This window comes from Choloepus didactylus, chromosome 5 (genome assembly GCF_015220235.1).
Source record: "Choloepus didactylus isolate mChoDid1 chromosome 5, mChoDid1.pri, whole genome shotgun sequence".
Taxonomy (NCBI): Eukaryota; Metazoa; Chordata; class Mammalia; order Pilosa; family Megalonychidae; genus Choloepus; species Choloepus didactylus.
Genome location: NC_051311.1, coordinates 146,736,156 through 146,748,639, shown reverse-complemented (window position 1 = coordinate 146,748,639; position 12,484 = coordinate 146,736,156). Strand labels below are relative to the sequence as shown.

Sequence of the window (12,484 nt, the reverse complement as noted above, 5' to 3'; positions counted from 1 at the left end):
ATACACTTGAAACACCCGTTGGCCTTCCATCTGCCTAGTTCCATTCTCTTCCCACCTCACTAGAGGGAACCACCAACATGAATTTAGTGGGCATCATTCTTGTCCAATTTTGTACTTTCACATTCATTTCTCTGATTCCATAAACAATGCACAGTATTGCCTGTGAGTGATTTTTTTAACCTTTTCTTGATAAAACAAAACAGATATAGACAACCACACACAAAAAATGTGTAGCTTCATCAGTTATTAAAAGGTGAGCAGCCGTGGCCTTCACAAAGCCCAGGTGAAGAATGAGCTCTGCCGTCACTCCAGAAGCTCCGTCCGTGTGCCCCATCCCATCGTAACCAGTTTGCTTTCCCCCAAAGAACAACATCCTGAGTTTTATAGTAATCACTTCCTTGCATTTCTTTATAGCGTTATCACCCAAGTGGGTATCCCCTAGAAACCATAGTCTTGCCCAGTTGTAAATTTTTGATGTCTTCTAAGACTCTTTTAATCTACAAATTTCTTCTCCAATACCTTCCTTTTCCTTATAATTTAGGTGTAGATTTTGACCTGGAGTGTTTCCCCACAGTCTGGATTTTGTTGATTGCATCCCTATGGTATAATTTAAAATGTTTCTTCATGCTCTGTATTTCCTAAAAATTGGCAGCCAGATCCCAATACTTGATCATGCTCCAGTTTGATTTCTTGGCAAAACTATAAATGGTGCTGTTTTCCTGCCTCAGAAAGCCATCATAGGTGGTTTTCTCTTTTGTGTGTATGTGTGATATCAGATGGATAGATCTATTAATTCACTGAGGATTGCAAAATGCAACCCTTTTCAATGTCATATGTCCTTTTCAACAATTAGTTGGATTATGTCATATTATTAGTTAAAATATATTAGAGATGCTTTCCTTCATCTACTACTTGGTTACCTAGTGGTACTATTCTATTCGTATAGGAAAGTCAGGATAAATACTTAATTCTTCCTTTTTATTTACAAGTTGTCAAGACAAGACATTGGTTTTCCATCATCAACCCAAAGTCATCATTTAATTTTCTTTAAAATATTATCATAAACTCATAAATCTAAACATATTTGATTGGTTTCAATCAATTGCAATTATCATCCTACTTAAAGCTCAAATTGTTCCATTTTTTACTACTAGGAGTCTCTTCAAGTTGGATCCTGAGTCCTTTTGACACTGCCCTGAGTAATCTTTGATAGCTTTCTCACTAACTGGTATGACAAGGTGCTCCAGCCCTTACTTGAATATTTCTAGCCCCAGGCTTGAAATCAGTCATTTTTCTAAAAGAAATCAGTCTGATTTCTTCCAGTGGAAGATAGTATTTCAAGACCACAGTCTGGACACTTAGGGGTGTTCATTGTTACTGAGTTCGTCATTCTTTCTAGACCCCTTCAATGGACAGTGATAGGAAATATATATGTATATACTTAGACATATGCATACACGTAAATGCTTATACATATATAATTTCTTACTATAAAAGAGCTAATGAGTTCCTATTTCAAAATCAGAAATACAGTATTATTTCCTTAATCTCTTCTGTGTCATATCTGTATCTCCTTCTTTCTACAAGGACATTCTCAAGGACCCAGGGATTGATATAATTAGAATATCAATCTTATCCCATAGTTACTCATTTACCTATTCTCATTTTACACACAGCAGATTCAGAAAAATGATTCTACTACAACCACCATTAGTATAACTTATAATTATTGAAACTAGTTAAAAGATTTTGCATATGCTTTCTCCAATTCTCCACCCTTTTTAATAGTTGTACTATATTATCAGAGCATATAGCCATTACATACGTCACCCGTTCTCTTTTACTCTCATTTAGTCTTGGCTCTACCAGCAACTCTATGATTCACGTTCACCATTAGCTCTTATGTGAAGAGGTATGTCTCTCTCATCAAGTTGTCCAAAGCTCATTCCTCAGGAAGGCTCATGGGACAATATTCCCTGGATTCTTGCATTTGATGTTAGACTGCATGTGCCCTTTATACTTGAAAGTCAGTGTTTTTCTGGATATAAATATATCTGGACATATTTTCTTCATATAGATATACAATCCTTGACACACAATTACTTTCCGAGTATCTTAAAGATGCTGTTAAAAAGCCTGTTGATAGCCTAATTTTCTTTCCTTTATAAGTCACTTGCTGTTTCTGCCTAGAAGCTCAGAAGGTTTTATTTTCTTTTTCTATGGTTTAGTAATCTAACAAGAACACGTCTTGGTATGTGTTGTTCTGGATTAATGATATTCTCAGGCGTGAAGTGTGTTCTCTTAATATGTGGTCTGAATACATATTTTTCAATTCAACAAAGTTTTCTTGACCAAAATGATTAGTATTTGTTTCCTTGATTTGTCTTTCTTTTTCAGGGACTTCTTTTATCCATATTTTGAATCTTCTTTGTTTATATTCAATATGTTGCCATCTCTTGAATACTTTTTATTTCATTCTGCACTTAATAGTAAAATCTATCCTCCTTTTCACCTTCTTTCTTACAACATTGTGAATTGTATTCACATGTTCTTGTGTTCATTTTAGTCTTCCTTTCTGAAGTAATTTTTATTTCTTCTCTGAGTTCTCTCATTATATGCCTGAGCTTTTCTAATTCTGATTTATGTTGTTCTTAAATGTCTTGTATCATTTTATTAATGCCTGTTAGCTCATTTTGAAATAATAGTTATACTTTAATATTTTTTGCTATCCGTAGGGATATCATTCTGTTCCTTAATTATTTTTTTCCTTATTATAACTTTGTATGAGAGTCAGCCTAGATACATTTCTTTTGCTCATTTTTACGTGAAATTATTTTTCCCTAACTCTTAGAAAGAAAGGCAGTTCAGGGTAGTGCTTCCAAATGTATAGGCTTTTTAACATTGCATAATGTTTAAAAAAATATGGCAGCCTGCTTTCTGAGATTTCCTGACTCAGTTTCCCCTCCTGCATTTATCTGGGCTTTCTCTTTACTTAGCTTCTATCCAGCTCAATTTTGACTCCAATCCCAGCAGTTTCTCCGCAATATGGGCCCTGTCCCAGAAGGATGGGTCAGTTTCTAGGGTTAGTAGTTGCCAGAACACTGCAGCACCTTTAGTTCTTCTAACCAATGGGACCCTATATTCACCATCTGTTGCAGTTGTCAAAACCCCTCCAAGGTGCAGCTTCTGTTCCCAAATTGGCCTGCCATGCCCTCCAGTCCATATCGAGTGGTTATTTGAGGATTCTTCTGTTCTCAGGCTCATCTGACATCCTATTGCTTCTGTTTTCTTTCCCCTGCACAGACATTGATAAGCCGAGGTCTTATGGCTGTTGGCAGTTTGTCCTCACCTAATTATATTTGAGGTTCATGGAGATACCTAGTCAAAACTAGTTTTGTTGTAACTTTTATCCATGGGCTTTTGGTTTTGCCATCTAGTTGCTCTGGGTTTGCCTTTCGGTTTTGATGCACACAGCATCATCTTTCTAGACTCTTCCTTTGTGGGTGCTTTAATTTTACATAAATGGTCTACTGTACATGCTTTGAAACTTCCTTTTTTCCCTCAACATTATGTTTCTGAGATCTATGCATGTTAAAACATATGGACCTTGTTCAAGCCTCTTACTCTATAGTATTTCACTATATTAATGTCCCACACTTTATCTATCCATCCCTTCTTATTGGACATTCACAACCTATTACTTTACATTTTCACATCTCCAAGTTACAGAAAGAAGAACAAACATTATTACCATTTTACAAAAGAAAAAAATGGAGCACAGTCAAAATCATCATTAAACACTTGTTTTAACTGGTTGCCATTTCTGTGTAATAGATCACACTGATAGATAGAATCATTTGTACCACTGAGTTTCATTTTCTTTTTTTTAGGCAAAGTTATGTTGCACAAAGGTGAAAGACTGACTAAAAATCCTGTTTCCTAGATTATCCCCTATTCTTTACACACTTGCAAAACATAAAACAACCCGAGGGCATTCAAGGTACTATCTTGCTTCCTTCTGACTCCAATCAGGAGATTTCAGAATTTAGTAAGATAAGGTAGAGATTTCAGTTGTCAATAATGGTTGTCCTTTCAACTGGGGAAAACTGAAAAGATTAAGGAAGCTTTCTTTGGTTATTTTCACTTTATCAGTTAATGTTTTTCTTTTACCTTCAGATGGCAAAAGACACTTGACAAACAGAAAGGCAGGGTGGGTATTACTGTCCCCATTTTATGGATGTGGTAAATGGTGCACAGAACGGTTAACTGAGTTGTATGGGGTGGCACAGATAGACGGTCTCCTAGCTAAGGACTTTTTCTTCTAGAAAACACTATAGGCCTGGACTGAAGAACCTACCGGAATCCATTATTGCTTTCTGTCCAGTGAGCCAGGACCAGAATGGGGGACAGAAAGGGTGCATCGATGCATATAGCACACAGTTATTATTTTCTAAACTATTTTAAGTAGTATTGTTTTTACCTCCAAATGTAAACAAGTGCAGAGAGCCTAACCTTAGCAGAGAAAGCATGTATGCAACATTCTTGAGAATAATCACTCAGTAAATCACGTTGGCCTTTCCTGAACCTGGGAAGACAATTTTTCAAATCGTGCAAAGCATTTCCGACCTTCAGTTTCACCTACTGCTTTTGCCTCTGGCTCTCATTAGTAAACACCTTGGAAGGATCTCAGAACTGTTAATGGAAAAATGATTAATGGAATCATTCTCACTAGAGATCAGCAGAATCACATGCTCTGAATGTCTTGATAGAACTTCATTTCTTGGGTCATCTACGCAGACTCTTATCTCTGTGGAACACGATAGTTAAAAACTCATCCAGACTTGAAATGAGGAAGGCATCACTCCTTACATTCTTAGGTTCAGAATATCTTCATGCATCCTAGAAACTGTAGCTACAAAATTAGCTGTGTGGCCAATTCATCTCACTGTGCTTCAAATTTCCAGTCAATAGTTAGAGTGTATAAGAAAGCCTGTCATTGCCTGAGGTAGGCAAGGCACATCAAATAAAACATTCTAAATTTACCTTGAGATATATATTACAAATAACACGGGATTTTGGAGTAAAAAGCTTTCAGCCTCAGCTGAGTTCCTATGTCTGTAATCTTGGGCAAGTATTGAGCTCTCTAAACTTCAATGTTCTTGCAGAAAATGAATATAGGATATGAAAATAAGCATTCCCTCAAAAGATTCTTATGAGAAAGGACATGAAGGTAAACATGAAAGTCACTCACAATTGAAATGTTCTAGGGTTTTATTTACACATACACATGTGTATACACCTAATGTATAATAATTATTCAATTACACTTTGTTTTTTGGAATGCTATACTTTTTATTCCTATGCTGTCCCAAGTCTCTACTCTTTGAATCTGGGGAAATTCAATGCTCTTGCACCTTCCTGGTCACAGGTGGGGTTTATCTGTATAATTTTTCTGTAGATAGGTTAATATCAATATGTTAACGCCACTCTTTTCTTCAGTTGTATCAATAACAGTCAGATCACCATCCGATCACAGCTGTCTGGGGACTTTCTGATTATTTCCAGAGACTGCTTATTTCTACACTGATCCTTCTGTCTAGATCTTAGAATTTAGCTCTCAGAGAAGCATCTCATGTCCCACATTTTCTAAATGAGGTTTGAAGGGCCTCTCACTCTAACAATCACAGAATCCTTTTGAGAAACCGATTGTTCATTTGTTCTGCTCAGTGGGGGAGGAGAACCTTGAAGCCTTTTGCTTTGACTTGAGCAAAACATAATTAAACACACACGCACACACACACACTTCTTAATTTACCAGAAAGAAGATGAGTTTTCTTTGCCTTTCAGCCAGTGCTGCAAGTGCATCAAAGAACACCCTAACGTCGGTTTTTAAATTGCTCTGCTCTAGGCTGAGCTAGTTCTACATTAGCAATACTTTAAACTTGCTTCCAGAGTGCCTTGCTAGTTCACTTCATTTTGAATGTCTCTTACATAGTTCTCCAAACTTGCAAGATGCTATAGTGAAGGGAATCGAATATCACGCCTATCTTTTTCAACAAGGAAACTGAAGTCCAGAGAGGGGAAGCAATTTGCCCAAGGTCAGAAGCCAGTTAGCTGGTGCTGGAACTTTGGTATCTTGAAGGCCGTGAAATCAGGGCTTCTGGAACCTCTCCACAACAGCGTCCCTAAAATGGAGCACCCAGGTGAAGGGAATTTTTTTAACATGATATTTAATTCACTTCATACAACTCAACTCACTCATTTAAAGTGTTCAATTTCAATGGCTTTTAGTATATTCACACAACTATGTATCCATATCCATCACCACAATCAACTTTAGAATATTTATATCACCCCTCAAGAGAAATCCCACATACCTTAGCTGTCACCCCCAATCCTCCCCATCCTCCAACCCCCACCCTCCCCAAGCCATCCACTGATTTTTCTATCGCTGTAGATTTTCCTATCCATTTACCAATAAATGAAATCATTCAGTATATGGGCTTTCATCATGGCTGGCTTCTTCCATTTAGTATAACATTTTCAGGGTTCATCTATGTTGTAGCATGCATCTACCTAATCATTTCTTGTGACTAAATAATACTCTATTGTATGGATGTACTATTTTTTATTTATCATTCATCAGTTGATGGATATTTGGGTTGTTTCCACTTTTTTGACTATTTTGAATAAAACCTCTATGAGCAATATTATAGATGTTTTTGTGTGGATATATGTTCCCATTTCTCTTGGGTGGAATTGCTGGATCACATGCTAACTCTATGTTTAGCTAGTACGGGAACTGTCAGACAGTTTTCCAAAGTGGCTGCAGCATTTTATGTTCTCACAAGCAAAGCACAAGGGTTCCATTTCTCCACATCCTCACTGACACTTGTTATTATCTGTTGTTTTCATTACAGCAATCTTAGTGGGTATGAAGTGGTATTTCACTATGGTTTTGATTTGCATTTCCCTGATGGCTAATGACATTGAGCATCTTTTCATGTGCTTCTTGGCCATTTTTGAAGAAATGTTTATTCAAGTCCTTTGCCTTTTTTTAAATTGGGATATTTGTCTTTTTATTAAGTGTAGTACTTCTTTATATATTCTACATACAAGTCCCTTATCAGATATATGATTTCAAAATTTTCCCCCATATTGGGGGCTGTCTTTTCACTTTCTTGATGGAGTGTGTTGAAGCACAAAAGTTCTTAATTTTGATGAAGTCTAATTTATGTATTTTTTCTTTCATTGTTGTGCTTTTTTGTATCATATTTAAGAAACCATTGCCTAATCTAAGGTCATGAAGATTTACACTTGTTTTGTTGTAACAAGTTTTAGAGTTTTAGCTCTTACATTTACGTCTCTGAACTATTTTGTGTTAATCTTTGTATATGGTATAAGGTAGGGCTCCAACTTCATTCTTTTGCATGTCGCAATCCCATTGTCCCAGCACCATTTATTGAAAAATATTTTCTTTCCCAATTGAATGGTCTTGGCACATTTATCTAAAATCATTTGGTCATAGATGTATAGGTTTATTTCCGGACTCTCAACTCTATTCCTTTTATCTATATGTTTAAACATATGCCAGTACCACAATGTCTTGATTATTGTAGTTATGTATTAAATTTTGAAATTGGAAAGTGTGAGTCCTCCAACTATGATTTTCTTTTTCAAGATTGTTTTGGCTTATTTGGGTTCCTTAAATTTCCATATGAATTTTAGGATCATCTACTCAATTTCTGTAAAGAAGTCAACTGGGATTTTGATAGGGATCACATTGGATCTGTAGATCAATTTAGACAGTATTACCACTGAACAATATTAAGTTGGCCAATTCACGAACATGGCACATCTTTCCATTTATTTAGGTCTTCTTTAATATTCTTCAAGAATGGTGTGTAGTTTTCCAGTATAAGTTTTGTACTTGTTTTCTTAATTTCATTTTGGATTGCTCAATGCTACTCTATATGCAACTATATATACAACTTATTTTTTTATATTGATCTTGCATCCTGCAAACTTGCTGAACTATTTATTAATTCCAATGGTTTTATAGTGAATTCTTTAGGATTTTCTATAAACAGGATCAGGTCATCTGAAAATAGAGGTAGTATTACTTCTTCCTTTCCAGTCTGGATTCCTTTTATTTCATTTTCTTGACCAATTGCCCTGGTTAGATCCTCCAGTACAATGTGGTACAGAAGTAGTGAGAGTGGATATCTTTTTCTTGTTCCTGATTTTATAAGGACAGCATTCAACATTTCACTATAAATTATAATGTGAGTTCTGAGTTTTTTGTAGATGACCTCTATCAGGTTGAGGAAGTTCCCTTCTATTCCTAGTTTGCTGAATGTTTTTTAACATGAAAGGTTGTTGTATTTTTTCAAATGCCTTTTTTGCATCTATTGGATGATCATGTTGCATCTATTTGATTTTTCCTTTATTATACCAATGTAGTGTTTTACATTAATTGGTTTTTGGCTGTTAAACCAGCATTGTGTTCTTGGCATAAATCCCACTTGATCATGGTCTATAATCCTTTTTTATGTATTGTTGGATATCATAGTATATTGTTGAGGATTTTTGTATCAATATTCATAAAAGATGTTGGTCTGTAGTTTTCTTTTCTTGGGATATCTTTGTCTTGTTTTGCTATCAGGGTAATACTGGCCTCATAGAATGAGTTGGGAAGTGCTCCCTCTTTTATTTTTTGGAAATGTTTGTGAAGAATTGTTATTTATTCTTCTCTAAATATTTGGTAGAATTTACCTGTGAAGCCATCTTGTCTTGGGCTTTTCTTTGTGGGATTTTTTTTTTCATTACTAATCCAATATCTTTACTTGTCACAGGTCTATTCAGATTTTCTAGTTCTTCTTGAGTCAATTTCAGTAGTTGGTGTCTTTCTAGGAATTTTTCCATTTCATTTAGTTTATCTAATTGTTACCACACAGTTGTTCATAGTATTCTCTTATAATTATTTTTATTTCTGTAATGTCCACAGTAGTGTGGGTATATGGTTTTAAGGGCCAACTTCAAAAGCAAAATGTGTTTGAAGTTTTATACTTTATTGTGAAAAGTGACAGATGAACCTGTTTTAATATAAAAGTAATATTTAACCTTATTTGTCATTGAGTAAAATTGAAGTGCCAAGAAGAGTTCCCTGTATTTATCCTTTTGAGCCACCACTCTACTTCCAGGCAAGGCCTGGATGCCCAGTCTGAAATGCAGCAGAACAAGATAGATTCTTCTCAAGCAGGATTTCTGGGTTCCTCCCCAGACAGCTCACCTGCCCCAGGCTATGTTTAGATATTAAATCGAATTATCCACAGTAGACTTATAAACTAGAGAAATGGGACCAAAGAGTTAATGGGTTCCATTGTGTAGACAGATCAATCCACAAAGCTTTCCCGTGTGTGTGTGTGTGTGTGTGTGTGTGTGTGTGTGTGTGTATGTGTGTATGTGTGTGTGTGTGTGTCCTCTGTGTGTAGGTGGCAGTGCAGGGACACCTGTGACAGTTGATCTCCTTTTTTGTCTCAGAGATAACAACAGCCACAAAAACAAAATAGCCCAAGGGAAGTTATTCCCCCCAAATGAATACCAGAGCTATTTTCTGATTATTTTCTTTATTGCAAGTCCTGTTTCCTTCAACTCCAACAAATGAAATCTTAGACAACATTCAGATGCTTCTTGCTGTAAAAAAGAAAATAAACCCCAAAATATAACTGTGTTTTTATAATAAACTGGTGGTCTTTAGCTCATACAGTAAACACAGCGACATCTACATAAACCTGTGATGGAAATGATATTTTAATGGATACATTAACTGTAACATTTCCTGAACCTTTAAAATTAATCACTTGAATTAACCACAAATTAATCACTCAGCTTTAATTCCTGGGAAAGATAATCATTATTAACTCATGTGTTAAATTTTTCATAATAAAAAATATTCTATCTTTCCTCTATTTTTCTTAGAAAAACTGTTCTTGAAAACCACCTGCTATTTAGTGGTTCACATATTTGGATCAGACATCATAAAACTGTGAGTATGTTGTAGCATATAAATATGATTCAGTTGCTGGGACATGGGAAGAAACAAGAAAACTGGAAAGCAGGAGGCTTTGTTTTCAGCTTGATGTGCTTACTCCAGTTCTTGTTAATAGTGCAAGAATTAAGACTTGATTTGGATCCTTCGTCATTCTAGGCAAAGGCTCCCCTTGAATTAGAGTGTGACAATCTGGTTCAATTTCTCTCCAAGAACCTTTCAGAAGGAATTGCACAAACAATACCAACAAAAAAAATGACCCTTCCCTACTGGCTGAACACAGGCTTCTCTGACCCTCTCTCCTGAGCTGTATACCTCATGCTCTTTCTCCCACACCCCCTAGATTTTCAGGCCATGCTCTTTCCTTTGCAGGTTCTTCTCTCCTACTGCTTGCTGGATTCCCCAGCCCTCACCACTGCCCCAGCCCCAACCCTTGCCCCTCAGCATCTAGCAAGTTGGCCATTAATCTTTGCCTGCTGCCTTTCTTTCTTTTATCCTTTTGCTTCTTTGAGCTCAAGGACACAGAATCAGATAAATCACCTTTCTCAGTTCATGACACTCTTTTGTCAATAATCCATACACCTCCTAAGGGAGGACGTCAGTGGGTGCCTCTTGTGGAGCCAGACCTCCATCATGGGCAGAGTGTGAGATGGCTGATTCTGACCCAGGAGAAAGAAACAATGACAACACGTTGAAAATGCTGTCAGACCTGAATAAGGACTTGGAAAAGCTATTAGAAGAGATGGAGAAAATCTCAGCTTCTTGCATTCAAGGAAAGCCCTGTCATAATACTAGTTGGATACAGGCTTAAGGAATGGATGCCCCAGAGTCTAAATTCCAGTGACAACACATTAAAATGTCAAAATGCCCAGGTTTCAACAAAAGATGACAAAACATACAAAGAAAGAGGAAGTGATAGCGCAGGCAAAGGAAGAGGTTAACGTATTAGTAACCATCAATGAGAGGATCAGACCTGGAACACACCAAAGACTTAAAAAAAATGGTCCTAAATATGTTCAAAGAGCTAAAGGAAAATATGGACAAGGAACTAAAGGAAATCAGGGAAATTATAAATGAACACAAAGAGAACATCAATAGCGATGAAGATTATGGAAAGGAACCAAACAGAGCTGAAAACCACGTTAACAGAAATTTAAAAATCTCTAGAGGGGTTCAACAGCAAATTGGAGTTGTCAGAAGAAAGAATCAATGCACGTGAAGATAAGGCAATTGAAACCATTCAGTCTGAGGGGCAGAAAGAGGAAAGAATGAAGAAACATGAGCAGAGCCTGAGGAACCTGTGGGACACGATCAAGCATGCCCATATACACATTGTGGGAGTCCCAGAAGGAGAAGAGAGAGGGGGGCAGAGAGCATAATCAAAGAAATAATGGCTGAAAACTTCCCAAATTTAATGAAAGACATGAATATACACATTCAAGATGCTCAACGAACTCCAAACAGGATAAACCGAAATAGACCCACACTGCACCATGTTATAGTCAAACTGTCAAATGCCAGAGATAAAGAAAGAATTCTGAAAGCTGCGAGAGAGAAGCACCATGTTACGTATAAGGGAGTCTCAATAAGCTTAAGTGCCAACTCCTCATCAGAAACTTGGGTGGAGCAAGAAGTCAGTGAGAAGACAAGTGCTGAAAGCTTTTATAAAACTGCCATGCAAGAATTCTGTATCTGGCAAAACAGTCTTTCAAAACTGAGGGAGGGAGTAAGACATTCCCAGATAAACAAAAACTGAGGTACCTCATCACCACTAGATTGGCCCTACAAGAAATGCAAAAACGGAGTTTTGCAAGTTGAAAGGAAAGGATACCAGACAACAAATTCATGCTGCAACATTAAAGAACCTCGAAAACATTAGGCTCAACGAAATAATCACATTTTATTCTAGATGAGTATAAATAGCAAATTCACAGAGATAGAAAGCAGATTAGAGGTTACCAGTGTACGGGGAGGAGCAGGGAAGGGAGAGTGTTAGTTTGTAAAACTTAAAAATAAAATAAATTTAAAAAATAATCCACACATGACTTTCTTATATTTATATTTGCTTATTTTGAATCATGTGCTAAGCTCCCAAACCCACCATTCAGAACAAAGTCTAGGACCTTGACAATTATTTACTCTAACTACATGGTCCCCTTCTTCATTCCCATGCTCCTTCCCATCCAAGTAACCACTGTCCTAAATTCCATGATCATTGTTCTCTTGCTTTCCTTTGCATATAGTTTTATTTATTTAGTGTTTACTGTGTGTGCAGACATTCCTGAAAAGTATGCATGTTTATTTTAGTTATTTTTTACTTTATAAAGAGTGTATCATATTTTATATACTCTTTGGGGACTTTCTACCTAAATATATATGTCTAAAATTCATATATAGTTGTGTTGCTGTGTCACTGACTATATACAAAAATTC

General features: G+C 36.4%; 1 protein-coding gene across 2 annotated transcripts in view; it reads left to right on the top strand.

Annotated features, from left to right (window-relative positions):
* Nucleotides 1-12,484, top strand: part of AOAH (acyloxyacyl hydrolase) — a 185,226-nt gene that overhangs the window by 27,815 nt on the left and 144,927 nt on the right. For both annotated transcript variants that reach the window (XM_037837087.1, XM_037837086.1), the window contains one exon: nt 9,982-10,048. In XM_037837087.1, coding sequence (XP_037693015.1) covers nt 9,982-10,048 — 67 coding nt within the window. The remainder of the gene's footprint in view (nt 1-9,981; nt 10,049-12,484) is intronic.